Source organism: Eubalaena glacialis, chromosome 8 (genome assembly GCF_028564815.1).
Source record: "Eubalaena glacialis isolate mEubGla1 chromosome 8, mEubGla1.1.hap2.+ XY, whole genome shotgun sequence".
NCBI lineage: Eukaryota > Metazoa > Chordata > Mammalia > Artiodactyla > Balaenidae > Eubalaena > Eubalaena glacialis.
Window position 1 is genome coordinate 113,928,528 of NC_083723.1, and position 19,864 is coordinate 113,948,391.

Genomic DNA, 19,864 nt, shown 5'->3' on the forward strand with positions numbered 1-19,864 from the left:
CAGGCTGGAGGTGTGACCTTGAGAGCATCTGTATAGAAGGTGACACGTAGGGGAGTTGAGATTTTCCAAGATGAAAACAGAGCCTATGGATAAAACGTTGGAGAACATCTAACAGTTTGCGGCTAAGGGGAGGAAAAGGAAGCCAGGAACAAAATAGGCGACTTCAAAGAAACAGAAGAATGTGGACACTTCAATGTAACAGAAGCCAAGGGAATAAACAATTTCTAGCAAGGAGTGGCCAACGGAGGTAATGGGGGCACAGAGATGAAGGAGAGAGGAGTCTTCTCAAGTGCACCCTTCACACTGGTGGATGCAGAAGCCCTACCAGGGGATACCCGGTACCAACAGCAAACCCACAACAAAAACCCTGTGAGCCCTGCGACCACAGAGTCCAGGGTCAGCTTCTAGGCCTGTGCTAAGACAGAAAGAGGTCTGAAGAGGTACAGAAACGTGGGCAATAAAAGTGAGGCACTATTTTGGTGACACAAAGTGCTAGGGGTGGGTGTTAGCCGTTTCCTTTATTCGAGCTTACAAAGTAGAGGAAAATAAACCCCATATTAGTAGTTGTTCCAAGGGTCTCCTTGGGAGGAGCCCCACATGCAGTCCCATCGGGCTGAATTCCACACCCAGAGAGTCCTATCAGTCAGAAGACAAAGGCTAACCCATCTAAGGAGCTGTTCTAGACAATATACTGCATGTAGAAGTGAAAGGTTTTGGCGTATTTGTGCTAACTTTATGCACAGATGAGTGACAAAGTCAATGGCTTCGATTTGTGATCTCTTAAGGTCTTTTAGCACTAAAAATCTAGGCTGGATGGGTAGAAGGAAAGTAACCTGCAATAATGGCTTACACCAGCAGAGGGGGACAGAACTTACTATACATAGAGTTCACAAAGATACTGCTCAGAAACAAAAGGCAAAGACTGGCGTGCCTATATTTTCTAAGTTAATGATATCGTATTACCAGCAGTCTACTTCACCACACAAGGGCAGATTGTGAGTGGCACGCAGTCCTCGGCTCACAAACGCTGTCTCCCAAACAATGAGCCCAAACCTGCAGCTCCATGACTCCCCCCGACCTACCAGCCATCTTCAGCTGGGCTCCCCAAATCTCTGGGGGTGTATACCTTCCTAGGGGCATGTGGCCCTTTTAAAGGAATCAAATTCCAAACAGACAACTTCTGTATATAAACTTTTGGTTTCTCCTTTCTGAAGAATCCTTCTCCTACTTCATAGAAGAAGCACACCCGTCATCCGTGTGTCTGCTTTTACCCCAGCTGCACCTCATTTTAGCTCCATAAGGTGCCTCTAAATGAAAGAATAGGGACGTCCTTGGTGGTCCAGTAGTTAAGACTCCGCCTTCCAATGCAGGGGGTGCAGGTTCAATCCCTGGTCGGGGAACTAAGATACCACATGCCACGGGGCAAGTAAGCCCGAGTGCTGCAACTAAGACCGGACGCATCCAAAAATACATAAATAAATATTTAAATAAATAAATGAAAGAATAACAGATATAATCAACAGTCATTTAATCATCAACATCACCTCTTTTGCAACTTAGATGATTTGCTTTATCAAAATTGAAGGAGGAGCCCCAGATTGCCTCCTCTAAGCAAAGGTCTCCAAAGTGATAAGGGAAAAATATGGACAGTACTGCTTCCTTGGTGCAGTCTGTACCCAAGTCCAGGAACTAAATGCCTTCCCTGACACGATCTCAGGTTCATGTAAGAAACATATTGTACATATGTATATGTCATAGGGAAACAAAATTTGCTACCCCCAAATGTCTCTCTGGCATGAGGATTATTTCAAGCTGAAAACAATCAAGGCCCAAAAGACTCAGGAGGAAAGTTTGATATTCCCTTCCCCCACCAACTGCCTAACAGAATATAGACAGAGGACCTATTCCAGAAAGAGAGCTATCACCACTCCTCTCTGCGTCCCCTGTCTCTGACTGGCCCAGCAGGCATTTGTTTAGCAAACATTTGCTTTTTCATCTCCATGTGAACTGCCTTCCTCCCCTCTGAAGTCCCAAACCACCACCAACATCCTCTTTCGTCTTTAGCTGAAGGTGATATTTAAGGTGAGGGTTTTGGTCATTTTGGTGAGTTACTCAGTTCTATACATGGGTCTCTCCCATGTATACATGTTATTAAACCTTTCTGTGATTTTCTCCTGTTAACCTGTCTCAGGTCAATTTAATTTGTAGACCAGCCAGGAAAACCTAGAAATTTCTTCCTCCCTGACAATGTCAAAATGCTTCATAAATGCCAAGGCACCATGCAAATGAGATTGACAGCAATGTTATTGCTGTTGGTCAATGAAACAGCAAGCAGTTAATATAGTCAGCTGAAAGTTCTCAGAGACCAGATAAAGCTACAGATATAAATTTAGATACAAAATTTTGTAATTCAGCAACAGGACATGACACATGGCAGACCCTCAAACAATATCTGATGACTGAATGAATTTCAAAAAGGTCAGTTGAAGCATCAAACTTACTGGATTTTGTGGGGAACCAAGAAAAGGGTAGATGTCATATGAAATATACATCTGTTATAGCCTTAAAGTCCTGCTGGCTTTTGTTAATTCTGACTAATATCTTTTTTTCTGGTAAGTTTTTTTTTTTTTTTTTTTTGCTTGTCTTTATGGAAATGCAGTTAGTTTTTTTTAATGTTTTTTATTTATTTATTATATTATATTAATTTATTTTTGGCTGCATTGCTGTGCACGGGCTTTCTTCTAGTTGCGGCGAGCGGGGGGCTACTCTTCGTTGCGGTGCGTCGGCTTCTCATTGCGGTGGCTTCTCTTGTTGCGGAGCACGGGCTCTAGGTGCACGGGCTTCAGTAGTTGTGGCACGCAGGCTCAGTAGTTGTGGCACCCGGGCTCAGTAGTTGTGGCCTGCTGGCTTCAGTAGTTGTGGCTTGCGGGCTCGAGAGCGCAGGCTCAGTAGTTGTGGCGCACGGGCTTAGTTGCTCCGCAGCATGTGGGATCCTCCCAGACCAGGGCACGAACCCGTGTCCCCTGCCTTGGCAGGTAGATTCTTAACCACTGCGCCACCAGGGAAGCCCCCCGACTAATATCTTTAAATACGTTCATTAGATCCCTGACGTCTCTCAGGCTGGGTGAGTCACCTCCTTTTATAACAGTAGAAGTTTTTTTGCTTACACACAAAACAAACGCCATCTACACAGAAGGAAAAAATTAGAGAAAACACTGTCCTCCTCACTTACGGAATTGGCTCCTTTGGTTTCATCCTTATTTTCTGGAACACTTTTTCTAGTTTTTCCAAGTCTTAAAAAAAATCTAGAGTTAAGTTTGGCTGTATTGTGCCTCCAGCCTCCACATGCAGAATAAGAGTCAGTCAGCATTTTATAAAAGAGTCACAATTCATTAGTGCCTTCAATATTCCCATTAGGACCCAGGTTTTCTGAGGAAAGACGGCTCTTTTGTTCCTTCTTTCTTTAATATATCACAGAAGGGACAGACCCCGTTGTCCGTATCTCCTCGGAATATGTCGCTGACAAGTCAGGGTGGGCTGGTAGAGCAGGTCAGCCAAGTAACAGGAGAGACGCCTGATGAATTTTAAAACACGTAAGCCATAAATATAATGCGACCCAGATGGAACACGACAGAGTGAAGTCCCCAGTACTCGGGTTAGTCTGAACCCCTGGGAAGGAGCAGTTAAGATGACAAGAGAAACCACAGAGCAAATCCCCAAAGTGGCTGAATAAAAACGCGCAGCCTTGAAGAGAGAGCCGTTGTTTAAACCCTTGCTATTTGATGGGTGTGGTGTGTGAAAAGTCACTACAGCCACCATGCTGCTTCCATTCAGGAGGTGAAGACAAGGCGGACCTATTGCCATCTGCGGGTCTCCAAGGCAGCCCAGCATGGGGCCGCTGGTCACCCTGAGATCCAGGAGGTGGCGAGCAGTCCTCCAAGACTCTCCCGCCCCGAGGCGGCAGCAAATCACATGGGTGCACGGAAACCACCAACACTTTAGCTGTTACCAGGATCCTTGCAGAAGGGGACGAGATGAACTCGGCCCAGATGGAAGAAACGCTCTTGGAGCTTCGCTTCAACCCGCTGAGCCCCTTCAGTGGCGGTTCCAAACATAGATGTGTCCAAGCTCCTCCCCCCGCCCCCGAGACCCCCTCAGTGGCTCCCAGGGCCTACAGCATCACCTCCGCCCCCTGACGTGTCCCATAAACCCCTCCAAGAATGGCTCTTGCCTACTTTTGTGGCCTCGGTTTTGGCTGCGCCCTTCCTTCCACTCACCTCTGCTCTGTCCTTCCTGCCTGGGCCCACTTCACCTCCTCAACCTCCAGACGCAGGGGTGGCTGCCCCTTGCCCGTACTCCCTCAGCGCCCTGGACAGACTTACGCTGCTGCGTGTCAGCTTTTAGCTGCTTGCCCTTCTCCCTTATGAAAGCCCTCAAAGGCAGGGACCGCGTGTTATCTGTGCTTGTCACCCAGCCCAGCCCTGCTTGGCTGAGAGCGAATGCTCAGCGTCTGGTGAATGAACATCAGTGGCTGATGCAGCTCCATCTGGCTGCCCACAGTGCCAGCCGGCTAGGAACCAGGGTCCTAGGCCAACCAGGGGGTGTGGCCTGTCCCCGGCAGAAGGAACAAGTTTCCGCAGGGCCGGCAGCATCTAGCCAATGCCGTTCATGTCTTTAAATAGAACCTCAACAGGGCGAGGCAGGTCCAAGCTGCAATTTTACTGGGAGCAGTAAAAAAGTGATGCCTTTGGGCTACAGATTAAAGGGAATACAGATAAAAGAAAGACGTGGGTTAGGGGTCTTTTTCTTTATTATTAGAAATTTTAAAAGACCCTGCTTCAGAATAAGACAGAATGGCCTCTCTCATCATATTTCAAAACTAATCTACTCCCAGACAATATGAAGAGGTTTCCTTCTGCTTACAAGAAGAAGGGGGTGTGGACTTTGGGTCAGCAGATTTATCGTTTCCAGATGTTTGCAGCTCTGGGATTTGCTAGAAGATTTCAGAGAGTAGTGGTGAAGTGCCGTCAGGGGGCGGGGTGAGCAGAGCGTAGAGAGAAAACACAGAGCCGCACAAGAAGGAAAAAGAGCTCTCGCAGTCACAGGGAAGACAGCATCTTTGCAAAGTGCCCCAAGGAATAGGCTGGAGGCCCTTCACTATGGCCAGATAATCTTAGAAGAAACGTTTATGAAGTAGAGATATTTATTTTTAAACTAAATAGAAATCATCATTTTCTTACTATGAAAACATGACAAGATCTATATGGTGAGTGCCTCTGCCAGCAAAACAAAGACCCTGCTACGCTTATAACAGGGTCAGAAAACACCTGTTCTCTCAGGGAGTCCTCCATGCAGAAGGCCTTTCCTGCAAAGATGCTATAAAAGGGAATGCACAGATCCAGGCAGCTCTTGCAGAAGAGGGACTCCAAAGGCTTGAAGTTCTATTGGAAACTGTCCATTTTGATGTACAGCAACATCTGGGACGTGAGACTCTTTCAGAAGTAGAAGTGGGAGAAGGCGAAAGCCTGCGGAATAGTCTGCTGTGAACTCAAGGGATGCTGTCCTCTGATAGTTTACTGAAGTAACAGACAATGGATGGGCTTCCACAGGAGTGTTTATGTTAGGAAGCACGGCACATTACTGACCTAAATATATAACCATCTACACTGGTTAAATCTCTCCGTAACAAAACTCTTTCACCAGAACAAAAGCATTTCCAAACCTTCTGTTGATCTCATTACGATGAAATTCACACTGTGAATCATTTAGTATATAGTAAGGACTTTTTTCCAGGTTTTTTCCGTGCTATTCACCAGTCTAACAACAAAACGACCTTAGCAGACTATGTAAATAATAAATGAAGATAGGTAATAAATATAACCTTAGTAGAAACTGCTTCCAAAATACTGGGTAACCATAAGCTTGCAATTTAATCAAGAGTTTGCATTTCTGGGGGCTTCCCTGGTGGCGCAGTGGTTAAGAATCCGCCTGCCAATGCAGGGGACACGGGTTCAAGCCCTGGCCCGGGAAGATCCCACATGCCACGAAGCAACTAAGCCCGTGCACCACCACTACTGAGCCTGCGCTCTAAAGCCCGCGAGCCACAACCACTGAAGCCTGTGTGCCACAACTACTAAAGCCCACGCGCCTAGAGCCTGTGCTCTCCAACAAGAGAAGCCACCGCAATGAGAAGTCCGCGCACTACAACGAAGAGTAGCCCCCACTCTCAGCAACTGGAGAAAACCCACGTGCAGCAGCGAAGACCCAATGCAGCCAAAAAAAAATTAAATAAATGAATAAATAAATTTATTAAAAAAAAAAAACTTTGCATTTCTTACTTAATTTGTAAGAAAAAGAATGCTCTTCATTTACTTTTACAAACAAAATGAATTTTAAAATAATACTTATTTTTTTCATCCATCAGGTCTAGGTTGATAATGTGCAGAATTTTTTTATACCCAGAAAATCAGAGTAAAATTAAAAGGTTAATAGGGCGATCCTTTATTTCTTGTTCTTCTGCCTCGGGCTTGCTTTTTCTTAGCAAACTTTTAGAGTCGAGTGAGTCCTCTAAATGTGTGAGACCCATAGTGGGTACATGTTAATAAACAGAGTCCGGGACCACCACTTCCCACGCCCTGGGTGTGGCTGACCTGCGTGCTGAGCTCAGTGTTTGCACCTAATGAGCTCTTCTCTTACTTGGCACGTTCTTGCTCACCGGGGAGCTGGATGCTGACCAAGAAGCTATGTCCTCGCTCTGAAATTTGTATGTGACAAATACTGCAGAAACTGTCGAAACCTAAGTGTGAGAAGGGAACTGCTATTACCATAAAAACTAAATTGAATGCCTTGGAAAGACATGGAAAAGGAGCTGCTTAAAAAAAAAAAAAAAGAAAGAAAAAAGAAACTGCTGTCAAATTAGGAGTAGGAGAATTAACTCTAAAAGACTGCAGAGTAGGGTGGGAGGGGGGGATATTGAAAAAAATCTAGAAAATTTTGTACTCAGGTTGCTTTGCTCTTCCCTAAAGAAACCCAAACTGGAAACTGCAGCTGATGCCTTATGTGTGTTGTTTCTTCACAAGAAAGACCACACAGAATTCCTTTTGGTAGACTGATACTCCAAATTTTTTTTAAAGATTGTCAAAGACTAATTATATATATATATATATATATATGTGTGTGTGTGTGTGTGTGTATATATATATATATATGTAAAGTTAAAATGTTTAAGGCATGTATTACCATTTTTTAATGATTATGTGGTCTTGATCAAGGTGGACAAATAGGCTTGCAATATGCTGGATGGAAAATAAAGGAGCCGGCCAGCAGAGTTGCGTATGAAAGAAATAGATACACAGATCAAAGAAAATCTTCCTTGGCTCTTGTTCTCTGAAAATATCCAGGGTTAAAATAGATCAGAATTCATACACAGAATGGATGTGATCTTCTAACTGAACATCTCAAAAATAAAATCACAGTGGAACTCAGAGCCCACAGCATTGCTGAGCCTTTACACGGCTTCATTTTCTGGGCATGTATTTAATACTACAGAAGACCTGGGTTTCTAAGCAAACATGGAGGCAAAGGGACACCACCACTAAAGCCAAAAGATTTCCTGACCAGCTCTCTCCCCTGTCCTTCAGTACCAGGAGCCTGACCTGCCCTACCCCAGTCCACAAGACGCTCACGTGAACGCGGGGGCAGGGGTCTGTCCCTTACCTTCTGACGCTGCTGAATGTTGGCCATGGTGTCAGGCTGAAAGTCCAATTTGTCCGTGCGGCAGAGTTTCCAGTAGAGGATGATGACAATCACTATCACCACCAGCACCGGCACGACCACGCCCACGATGACCCAGAGGTTGCTGCTCTGGGACTCAGGGGACGGCCTCTTCACCCTGTCCACAGCTGCAGATGAGGAAGAAAGGTCTCTCAGTGAGTCCTCTGCACTCCTTTACTGGACAGCCCTTCTGAGCAGTAAATGTGCCCTCTTCCGTGAGAAACCCCGAAAGTCCCTGTCATTTCAGCTCAAGACAACTGGGGAGAGACTATGGTCTCCTGATGACAGGGAATGGGACGCAGTAAACAAACACAACATGTTCCATCTACAATACAATAGGAATCACGGTAACATACATCACGTGTCTAAAGGAACGTGGCTAATTCAGTGGCAAAGTGAGGTTTATTCCACGTCTCCTGAGGTCCAGTTTATTCTACCAGGTCCCTCCCTAAATTCTCACTGCAGGAATGTTGCCATACCAAAAACTAGAAGTCCCAGTAAGCAGTCTGTGAGCACTGCCTTACCCAGATCTCTCCCTCAACCCTTCAATTAAAACATGACTTTTAACTGAAACTGCTATACCAGTTGTCAATTTTAAAATTACATGAAATCAACTTACTTATTTTGAATCCTCCACTCCCCAACCTCCCCACTCCCACCCCTGCCTCAGCCCCTCATCTTTCATGGCCTTGGACGATCATGCTTCAATTACTCTGTCCTCCTTAATTTCCTTCACCAGCTCCTCTCCCTAACCCGGCCTCCCAGTTCTGGGCCCTCATCCTCTTCATTCCGTACTCATCCTCTCGCAAGATTCAGCTCTTCTTAAAACTGCTTCCCTGGTCCTCTTAAAGCTCAGGTTCCAATCACCAGGCTCTGAAAACCAGAATGGCCCCCTTCCCTGCCCAACTCTCTCATCCGTTAGGGCCACTTCACAACGACCTCTCCATGACCACGCTAGATTCCCCTTGTCTAAGTTCTTTTGTCCTTGGTTGTCTTGGTCTTGTAAACGGTACCTCGTTATTCTTTTACAATGCATTTTATTACATAAATGTATCATCCTGATATACTATACTACTTTGCTCATTAATATGGTCATGACTCTAAGCCTTGTCTCTTCAAATATATATCAGTCTTCCTGGGCAGAGACTAACTTTTACGCTCTTTTCATATCCTATAACGGTTAACACGTGCTACGGGATCAGAATGTTTTTACTCAAAGATGTAACAATAAAAAGATGCTTAGTGCTGGTTTAAGTTTGGGTTTAGGCCCCTTAGAGAGTGACCAGGGAGGGGAGCAAGCCCTCTCAAGCACAAGCACTATGAAAGAAGCACAAATCACGAAGCAAAGACTATGTGGGAAATGGAGAAAGTGGCAAAGTGTTAAAATTTTGCATTTTTTCATTTGACCTGAATATAGTTTGTATATGGAGTTCATTTTGCATGAAAACAGCTGACAATATAGGAGTGACACAACCAAACAGAGGAGCTGAGACAACTGGGTACTCTTCTTAGTTCTAACCTAGTAAAACCCTGTGACTCGTCAAAACGAGGGCCTGACATCAAGTCCGCAGCTGTTTCGGGGCTGGCCCTGGTGTTGGCTTAGGCTCCCAATCCCAGGACTGTTGGTTTTCAGCATGAAACTGAGGCAAGAGGAGTGCAAGAGCAGATGAAAGTAGTCTTGAAAGGTGCCCAGAGCCTACTGCAAAGAATCTTTTCTAAAAAGTGAAGTGCTTAGCTGGAGTGGGGCACTTCTCCAACAGTCAGAAATGTCATATATGAAGAAGTACAAGTAAATGCTTCATTATTTTTTTTCTCACTGCTTTGAAATAGAACACACTAATATACAATCATATCTCAAACACACAAACACAAAGCACCAATGGTTATTTGCTTCAACTCTCCCATCCTCACCTATAAAATGGAGAAAGTGTGCCCATAGCCCTCATCCTGGTTAGTTTCCAGGGTCAAGTATAGCTCTTACAAAGGACATTCCATCATGGAGGATAATTTCAAACCTGTCATTTGTTAAAACCTGCCTTCATCGCCGAAGTTTCTCGGGAGTTTTTCAACACTCTCTGACGTTAAATTCCTTCTAAACATTTAGTTATCCCTTTACTGTTGGGAGCAAGTTTCTCTGAGCTCTTACAAGGATTGCTCCCAGGATTATAAAGGAAAAACACCCACATTAAAATAGTAGTCTGATTCATAAAGGTATATTTAGAGAAATATACTCTTCCATGCCTCTCCTTTTCTTAATTTTAAATACCCAAAATCTGTGAGTTGGGGAAAAATGGCACTGAGAATAGCCATTGCCAGGGGAGCAGGAGCCTAGACTCTTCCAACAATAATAAAGAGATATCAAAATACCTCTTTCTAAATTATGAGTGATGTGAGGACAGGGTGGGAGAGAAACAGGATTGAAAAGGGTAAGAATCAAGGACTTCTTTGTGTTAAAAGACCCAGAAGGAAGCCAATAAATGCAGAGGGCACCTCCCAGCTTCCTGCGTGACTCACTATCCCCATCAACATTCAAAATATGACATGTAAGATTTTGGAATATATACAGAGAAAACACATTATTTTACCTAAGACAAAAATTTTTTTAAATAGTACAGGAGGAGGGGAAAAATATTAAAAGTTAACTCAAGCTACTAAAACTCACTATAACACTATGAATATAAAATGCTGGGTAGGAAAAAGAACAGCGAATGCTACAACTGCATGCAATCAAAATAAAGAAGGTCTTGGCAAATTAATTTTAATGACTGACCTCTCATATCTACTACGCACACATAAGAATGCTTTAAATTCAGAGTTTATTGTCAGAAAAAGACTGGCTTTTGACCCCAGCACAGCACAGATGACTGTGAGGGGCCACGCCTCACGCACTTACGTTGGGCAACAGCTCCTTGAATTCGGTAACCCAAGATGATGGCTGCTCTCTGGATATCTATCTTGTTAATCAGATCTGAAGACTTGACTGCACTGAGTCTTTCTCCATCTTGATCTTCCACAAAGTAGATGAGCTGCACGGGATTATCATCTCCCTCGAGCCTTGACACATTTACCACCTGAAAGATAACAGAAACTATCAGCATTTTAGAAGCTCATGTTTCCAGATGCCCTTTCTTGGGGCATTCAATCTTGACTGTTTTACTCAGGATTTATTCCTATCCCTAATAAGGTCATTAGACCATTCAAGATCCCAGAATGCCCAAGACGCTCTCTTGATGGGAAAAAGAACAGTCAAAATGAAAGTTCCTCTGTGCAGAATAACAAATGTGCTTTGTCTTGCTTGAAGTCTTCTCTGAGACAAAGGGGCAAGCAGGGTACACAGAACATACCAAGTCCAGCCTAGAATCGCCATCAACCAGCTCCAACAGGTCATGGGAGGGCACTGTTGTCCTCACAACATCAACCATAATGGTTAGGTACATCCCTGGTTCTCTGAAACTATTGATGGTTCTAGCCAATCCTTTCTCAAATCTATTAGCATTTTCTCCCTGTTCTTCTAGGGCAGGGTTTCTCAACCTTAGTACTATTGCCATTTTTGATCCAGATAATTCTTTGATGTGGGGGACTATCCCAAGTATAGTAGAATGTTTAGCAGCATCTCTGCCCTCTACTCCCTCAAGGCCAGTAGCAACAGCCATGTCCTTCCTCACCAGTTGTGACAACCAAAAATGTCTCCAGACATTGCCAAATGTACCCTGGGAGGCAAAATCATCCCCAGGTGAGAACCACTGCTCTTGAAATGATAAATCTCATAAATTCTTTAATATCCCACTCTCAAAAAGGGATAGATCATCTAGACAGGAATCATTAAGGAAACAGCAGATTTGAACAATGCTATAGACCAAATGAACCTAACAAACATATAGAACATTCTATCCAGTAGCAACACAATACACATTCTTCTCACATGCACATGGAACATTTTCTAGGACAGATCATATGTTAGGCCACAAAACAAGTCTCAACAATTCCAAAAAGACAGAAATTATATCAAGTATCTTTTCTGACCACAACAGTATGAAACTATAATCAATAATAGAAGGAAAGCTGGAAAATTCACCAATACTTGGAAATTAAACAACACACTCCTGAACAACCAGTGAACCAAAAAAAAAAAAAAAAAAATCAAAAGGGAAATTTTAAAAATATCTTGAGACAAATGAAAATGGAAACACAACATATAAAAACTTACAGGATGCATCAAAAGCACTTATAAGAGGAAAGTTTACAGCTATAAATGAAATCAAGAAAAAAGAAAGATCTCAAATAAATAACCTAACATTACACCTCAAGAAACTAGAAAAAAGAAAAACAAACTTGGCCCAAAGTTAGCAGAAGGGAGGAAATAATAAAGACTAGCATGGAAATAAATGAAATAGAGAATAGGAAAACAATAGAAGAGATTAACAAAACTAAGAGTTGGTTCTTTGAAAAGATAAACAAAATTGACAATTTAGCTAGACTAACCAATAAAAAGAGATAGGACTCAAAAACTATAAATGAAAGAGAAGACATTACATCAGATACCACAGAAATACAAAGGATCAAAAGAGACTACTATGAACATTACATGCCAACAAATTTGACAACCTAGAAGAAATGGATAAATTCCTAGCCATATACACCCTACCAAGACTGGATCATGATGAACTAGAAAACCTGAACAGACCAATAATGAGTAAGGAAATTAAATCAGTAATTACAAACTTCCCAGCAAAGAAAAGCCCAGGACCAGATGGTTTCACTGATGAATTCTACCAATGATTTAAAGAAGAATTAATGCCAATCCTCAAAATTGTCCTAAAAATTGAAGAGGCGGAAACACTCTCAAATTCATTTTATGACACTAACATTACCTTAATACCAAAGCCAGGTAAAGACACTATAAAAAAAGAAAACTACAGGCCAATATCTCTAAGGAATACAGATGCAAAAATTCTCAACAAAACATTAGCAAATCAAATTCAACAGCATATTATAAGGATCACGTACCATGATCAAGTGAGATTCATCAACATATGCAAATCAATAAATGTGATACATCACATTAATAAATGAAAGATAAAAACCACATGATCATATCAACAGATGCAAAAAAAGCATTTGACAAAATTCAACATCCATTCATGATAAAAACTCTCAACAAATTGAGTATAGAAGGAACATACCTCTACATAGAAAAGGCCATATATGACAAACCCACAGCTAACACTGTACTCAATGGTGAAAGGTTGAAAGCTTTTCCTTTATGATCAGGAATAAGAAGAGACTGTCCACTCTCACTATTCCTATTCAACACATTACTAGAAATCCTAGCCAGAGCAATCAGGCAAGAAAAAGAAATAAAAGGCATCCAAATTGAAAAGGAAGAAGTAAAACCATCTGTTTGCAGATAACATGATCTTATATATAGAAAACCCTAAAGACTCCACCAAAAAACTACTAGAATGAATAAATGAATTCAGTAAAGTTGCAGGATATAAAATAAACATACAGAAATCAGTTGTATTTCTATATACTAATAACAAAGTATCTGAAAAAGAAACAAACAGTCCCACTCACAATAGCCTCAAAAAGAATAAACTATTTAGAAATAAATTTAACAAAGGAGGTAAAGATCTGTATACTGAAATCTATAAGACATGATGAAAGAAACTGAAGAACACACAAATAAATGAAAATACATCCCATGTTCATGGATCAAAAGAATTAATACTGTAAAATGTCCATACTATCCAAAGCTATCTATAGATTCAATGCAATCCCTATCAACATTCCAATGGCATTTTTTTACAGAAATAAACAATCCTAAAATTCATATGGAACCACAAAAGACCCTGGTGACAAAGGAGCCAAGAATACTCAATGGGGAAAAGATAGTCTCTTCAATAAATGTTGCTGGGAAAACTAGATATTCACATCCAAAAGAATGAAATTGGACACCATCTTACTCACAAAAATTAACTCCAAATGGAAACACCTAAAACCATAAAACTCCTACAAGAAAACATACGGCAAAAGCTCCTTGACATTCGTCTTGGCAATGATTTTTTGGATAAGACACCCAAAGCACAAGCAACAAAGCAAAAATAAACAAATGGGACTACATCAAACTAAAAAGCTTCTGTACAGCAAAAGAAACAATCAACAAAATGACGAGGCAACCTATGAAATGGGAGAAAATACTTACAAATCATTATTTGATGAGGGGTTAATATCCAAAATATATTAAGGAACTCATATAACTCAATAGCAAAAAGTCTGAGTAACATATGGGCATAGGATCTGAACAGACATTTTTCCAAAGATACAGAAATGGCCAACAGGTACATGAAAAGGTACTCAACATCACTAATCATCAGGGAAATGCAAATCAAAACCACAGTGAGATGCCACCTCACACCTGTTAGAATGGCTATTATCAAAAGGACAGGAGATAAGTGGTGGTGAGGATGTAGAGAAAAGGGAACCCTCATGCACTGTTGGTGGAAATGTAAACTGGTACAGCCACTATGGAAAATAGTATGGAGGTTCCTCAAAAATTTAAAACTAGAACTAGCATATGGACCAACAATTCCACTTCTGGGATTTCCAAAGGAAATGAAATCACTATCTTGAAAAGATATCTGCACCCCATGTTCACTGTAGCATTATTTACAAGAGGCAGGACATGGAAAAATCCTAGCTGTCCATCTATGGACAAATGGATAAAGAAAATGTGATATGATACATGATACATACTCACACGTACACACACAATGGAATATTATTCATCCATAAAAAAGAAGAAAATCCTGTCATTTGCAACTACATAGGATGAACCTTGAAGGCATTATGCTAAGTGAAATAAGTCCAACAGAAAAAGACAAATACTGTATGATCTCACACATATGTGGAATCTAAAAAAGCCAAACTCACAGAAAGAGTGTACTGGTGGTTGCCAGGGGTGGAGAGTAAGGGAAATGGATGATGGTGGTCAAAGGGGGTACACTTCCAGCCATAAAGTTCTGGGGATCTAAAGTACAGCATGGTGACTATAGTTAACAATACTGTATTGCATACTTGAAATCTGCTAAGAAAGTAGATCTTAAAAGTTCTCACCAGGGCTGCCCTGGTGGCGCAGTGGTTGAGAATCTGCCTGCCAATGCAGGGGACACGGGTTCGTGCCCTGGTCTGGGAAGATCCCACATGCCGTGGAGCAACTGGGCCCATGAGCCGCGATTACTGAGCCTCCGCGTCTGGAGCCTGTGCTCCGCAACAAGAGGCCGCGATAGTGAGAGGCCCGCGCACCGCGATGAAGAGTGGCCCCCGCTTGCCACAACTAGAAGAAACCCCTCGCACAGAAACGAAGACCCAACACAGCCATAAATAAATAAAAATAAATTTTTAAAAAATTATTAAAAAAAGTTCTCACCACACACACACAAAAGATAACTATGTGAGCGATGGATATGTTATCTTATTGTGGTAATCATTTCACAATATATACATATATCAAATAATCACACCGTACACTTTAAACCTACACAATGTTATCTGTCAATTAAATCACAATCAAGCTGGAAAAAATTTCATAAATTCATAATCTGCTGGGTCAAACAGTACTCTGATTTGTCCCAAAATTTGTATGTCTCTGGTGTTAACAGTGAAGTACTCTTACGTTAGTACTTTAGAATCTAGTACACTTGATATATCACAGTTTTGCATAAATATAGCTTTCTATTTTGTTGCTATTTCTCTTAGTAATATGCAACAACTTTATGGCCCCTTTTAGACTGCAGCAAAATGGTGGACTGACGTTCCAAGAGAAAGATCAACGATAACTCCAAGCCCTCTATTTTGTACACGTAATTTGAATGTTTGGTCTCTACATTTGCCATTGGCAAAATGCAGCTGCTACTTTTCTAGCCACACGTACAGAACTGTAATAGTGCCCTGTGTTCTGGACACAGCTGCTGGCCTCCTTCTTCACCACTGGAAACATCTGGCAAGTCAACTATTTCACGATTTCATTGTGAACGTCTACTTCCAGATCATGTATAAAGATCCTTAACACAGGTCCAAACTCTCATCCCTGGAGAATCTGTTCTTTACAACTCTATATCTTGAGAACGGTTCACCTGTCCAGCCCTCTGTTTGCTGTTTCTAGGCTAGTTCCTTGACCACTTCTGCTCCCTAACCACCTACTTCTTTCCTTGGAACTGTGCTGCAGTGGTTAATTTTTATTAGCCTTCAGAATGGAATACTATAAAGGGCTACTGAAAAGCAATAGATTATATCCACCTGTCCCTCCACCTACATGCCTATTTATTCCATTTTAAAGTTCTGATAAGTCTTAGAAATGCTTCTTCTTGCAGAAACCATATACCCAAATATCCAGTGATAGCCACCTTGAGTAAAGATTCTAGGGACTTCCCTGGTGGTTCAGTGGCTAAGACTCCACGCTCCCAAAGCAGGGGGCCCGGGTCAGATCCCTGGTCAGGGAACTAGATCCCACATGCCGCAACTAAGACTCAACACAGCCAAATAAACAAATATTTTTTTAAAAAAATTCTATAAGCTTCTCCAATCTGAAAGTAACAGTCAGTAAAATCTAATCCCAGCATCCTTTCTAGATGACTTCTTATCAGATTCATATCTAGAATCCATAAAACCATGGTATGATGGAGTCATCATTTGGGGCAACATTTTCAATTTCATTTTTAAAAATATTTTCTGATTAAAATCACGTGTTCACTATACAAACTATATGCTCATTGGAGAAATTTTGAAAAACATGAAAAATAACTATAAAGAATAAAACAAAAATCCCCTGAAATTCAATCAAAGAAAATCATTGTAAGCATTTTGGCATATTTCCTCCTGTTATTTTTTTCATGATTTGTATATTAATATTTGGATATATTGCACACATTCTTTTGTAGCCTCTCTTCACTTGAGCTTTTTTCTATATTCCCTCACTAATTAAAAAAAAAATGATAATGGGATTTTCCAACATATAAAGATTTCACTACAATTGTTTTGCCCATTCTCCAATTGCTGGACATTTAGGTTGTTCCAATACTTTAACTTTTACACATTATGTTTTGATGAAGAGTCCTGTACTGCTGTAAATAAATTCTTATCTACATCTTCGTGTTTGGTCATTCTAAAGGGGAAGAGACGTAGGGCACGGTTTCTAAGCAATCCATCAGATGGCACCGTTAGTCTGGGATGGCTTGGTTAACTTCCATGAATCCCGCATTTCTATCTCAGGGAACTTGCAGAGCTAATCAAGCATCTCATTCTGTAGTTTTACGGTACTCTATAACTGTTTTATGTGCATAAATTAACCTCCACCCAGAGCTGCTAAATAAAGCAAGGCTTTTATAATTCATTTTCATTTTTATTCTTAGTTTTATAGTTATTTGTTTAATATTGCTCTCAGTTTTTTAATGAGTTTTTAAATTTCTCTATATTCTACTGCATCCGGCAAAGGAACTATTTTAGAAACCTAACAACCACCTTTCTGGGAAGGAAAATAAAGAGTAACACTTACAGGGGAAAACTTGGTAAAAGGGTTGAGGGATGATGCTGATGCCAGCTCTCCACAAACTGCCCAGCTCCCCTACCCAGTGTCAGCTTCACATCTCTCTCTCTAAAGCCTCTAAACCACCAACCTCCCCACCCCTGCACACCAGGGTTTCACCCTGGCTTCTTGTCTCTAAAACACCATAGCTCTAAATATCCCCTCTTCCTAGCTCTACAAGTCAGCATTTGGTAGAGAAAAAAATCCAAAATAACGTAATTCACATGGAGATGGGAAGAAATTACAGCCCAACCTCCAGCTCTCTCTGAGTGTGTGCATTTTTAAAGGGGTCACTTTGGGATTCAAATGAATCTGTCATTTGTAACTTTCTGCCAGTTTATGTAGTGAAGGCAATTTGGGTAACATGAGACAAGCAGGGCTGGCAGGAGGCAGAGAGGACAGAGTGCTGGAATAGAGGGCAGAACATTTTCCTCTTTCCGGCCTCTCAAGGTCTCTTCCAGCTGAACGATTTGTCTCTATGACGCTATCAATAATGCTTACCATTCCATAGAACTGACTACATTTTTGGTAATTAAAAAACTACTCTTTGAAAAATCAGGTCATCCAGTGGTACGGCAACCCACTTATGTATTCTTTTGCTGTGGTCCTCACAAGGCCATTTGCAGTACGGACCCTTACTAAGCACTCAGGAAACATCTGTCTAGACTCCAGTGGAACTGAAATGCTGACACAGTCAGTGGCTGCCTACGATAGCAATCAGTCTATGTAGTAGCATTTTCTCCTGGCATTTTCCATCTGCGTGAAAATACAGCCCATTTTTAGACGGCTCTCTCTCCTTCCCCTCCCCACTCCTTTGGCCTTCTTCTTCTTACCTGTACCAGGCTGTTCCCAGCAGCGATGGTAGCCCTTCTCCACATCCGCCTTCTGGTGGAAACTTCGCTGAGCAGCTGGGCCAGTTTGCGCTCCATCTCAGCTTGAAACACTTCATTCTGGAGCTGCTTCTCGACAACACCCAGGAGGACTACATTTAAGGAGAAACACACACAGGCCCCAAAACAAGTTGGCAGTGGAGAGAAAAGGATGTATGCACAAGAGAAATTAACACAGGATTACTATAAAATGCCAGTTCCCAGAGAGGAGACATTAAAAGGGGAAAGAGGCAAGCTGAACGGGGTGCGGGAGAGTCCAGGGAGGGTAGCCCACGGGTCTTATCTCTAAAGTCTACAAAGACCGGTGGCCAGAAGTCCCAGGAGCTCAGCAGTGCAGGAGCTTTGGAGCTCAGAGCTCCTACACAAGATCAAACGTTTTGTCTGCACTTATTTCAAAATTTCTGGAAATGGTTTGAGTTCATATCTTATCTTGACTCAAAATTTAGACTCATTAACTGACTCGAGATAAGGAGGCCCTGTCTTCAGACATCTAGATTATCTAAACAGACAACATCTTGTCAGCCTTTACGGGAGAAAAAAGCTTGCGCTTTCCAGCCAGAACTGGCTCAAATCCCCTTTGAGATAGGACCACGGGCAAGTCACTTAACCACTATGAAAATTATCTGGAAAATAAGGCCACTGTACCATGCAAAGAGGTGGGGCCTTTATATGGGATGTTGTATGTGAAGCAACGAGAGCTGGCAGGGTCCGGGAACCTGTCAGTGGTGACTATCCCCATTCTACAAGTTTCCTCCCCACGACCAGTTGCTTACTCACTATGCTGCTTACATGCTGGGTAGCCGCTGAGCAACCAACTATCTTTTACACTTCTGCATACCAAGTTAGAAAGCCTTTATTTGCAACGCCATAGCTGTAAATATCTGACCCAGGCCCACAAGACTTTAAAACGTGCTTCTTATTGGCTCACCAAGTTACCTTATTTGTCCTTATAAAACCAGACATATGAGGCTTTTAGGAAAAAAAAGAGTTCCTTGCTTCAGAACCTTGTCCTATTCTGCTCAGAAGATTGTCAATTCCTGTTAGACTTTGCCCTGGACTTGATGTATGAATTTTAAAGAAAGCCAATCCTTTTTGTGCCGTAACTCAGTGGGACACATTCCCAGAGCCAAATTTGAATCCCTTTCTCATTCATTCTTTGCCAAGAACCTAAGGTACATTTTGCCCTGAATTTAGGACTCAGAAACAGGAAAGGCAGTATCCTTCTCAATACTCCCCCACAGACTTCTCACTCTTACAGTTCCCAAAAACATTACGTAAGTTAAACATACCTGTTCTTACCCAAGAGGACTTCAACAACTGCGATAAGTTAAGCTGCGGGTACTGGAAGGCTATAAAATGGAAAGGGTGAGAAAGGGAGAAAGATACGTAAAAAACCTGTTTGCAACAGTCAGAAAGGTGAGTGTTCTAGGGAGTGCTGGGTAAGTCACAGCACACTGCCTCTCCTACACTAATTAGCTCTGCCTATGGACGAACAAACTGCCAGGCTGGCGGGAAGGCAGGGTCACTGGGAGGGTCCTGAGCACCTTAGTCTCCGGGAGGAAGAGGGAGAAAAAGAAAGAAAGGGCTTACTCAAGTAACAGGATGGGACACTACTTCA

The 19,864-nt window shown here is 42.0% G+C and overlaps 1 protein-coding gene across 2 annotated transcripts in view; it reads right to left on the reverse strand.

The window, feature by feature from the left end:
• Positions 1 to 19,864, reverse strand: part of KIAA1549 (KIAA1549 ortholog) — a 161,021-nt gene that overhangs the window by 54,308 nt on the left and 86,849 nt on the right. For both annotated transcript variants that reach the window (XM_061198794.1, XM_061198793.1), the window contains exons 7-10: positions 19,536 to 19,595; positions 18,190 to 18,338; positions 10,667 to 10,844; positions 7,717 to 7,901 (exon numbers count right to left, since the gene is read on the reverse strand). In XM_061198794.1, the coding sequence (XP_061054777.1) occupies positions 7,717 to 7,901; positions 10,667 to 10,844; positions 18,190 to 18,338; positions 19,536 to 19,595 (572 nt within the window). The remainder of the gene's footprint in view (positions 1 to 7,716; positions 7,902 to 10,666; positions 10,845 to 18,189; positions 18,339 to 19,535; positions 19,596 to 19,864) is intronic.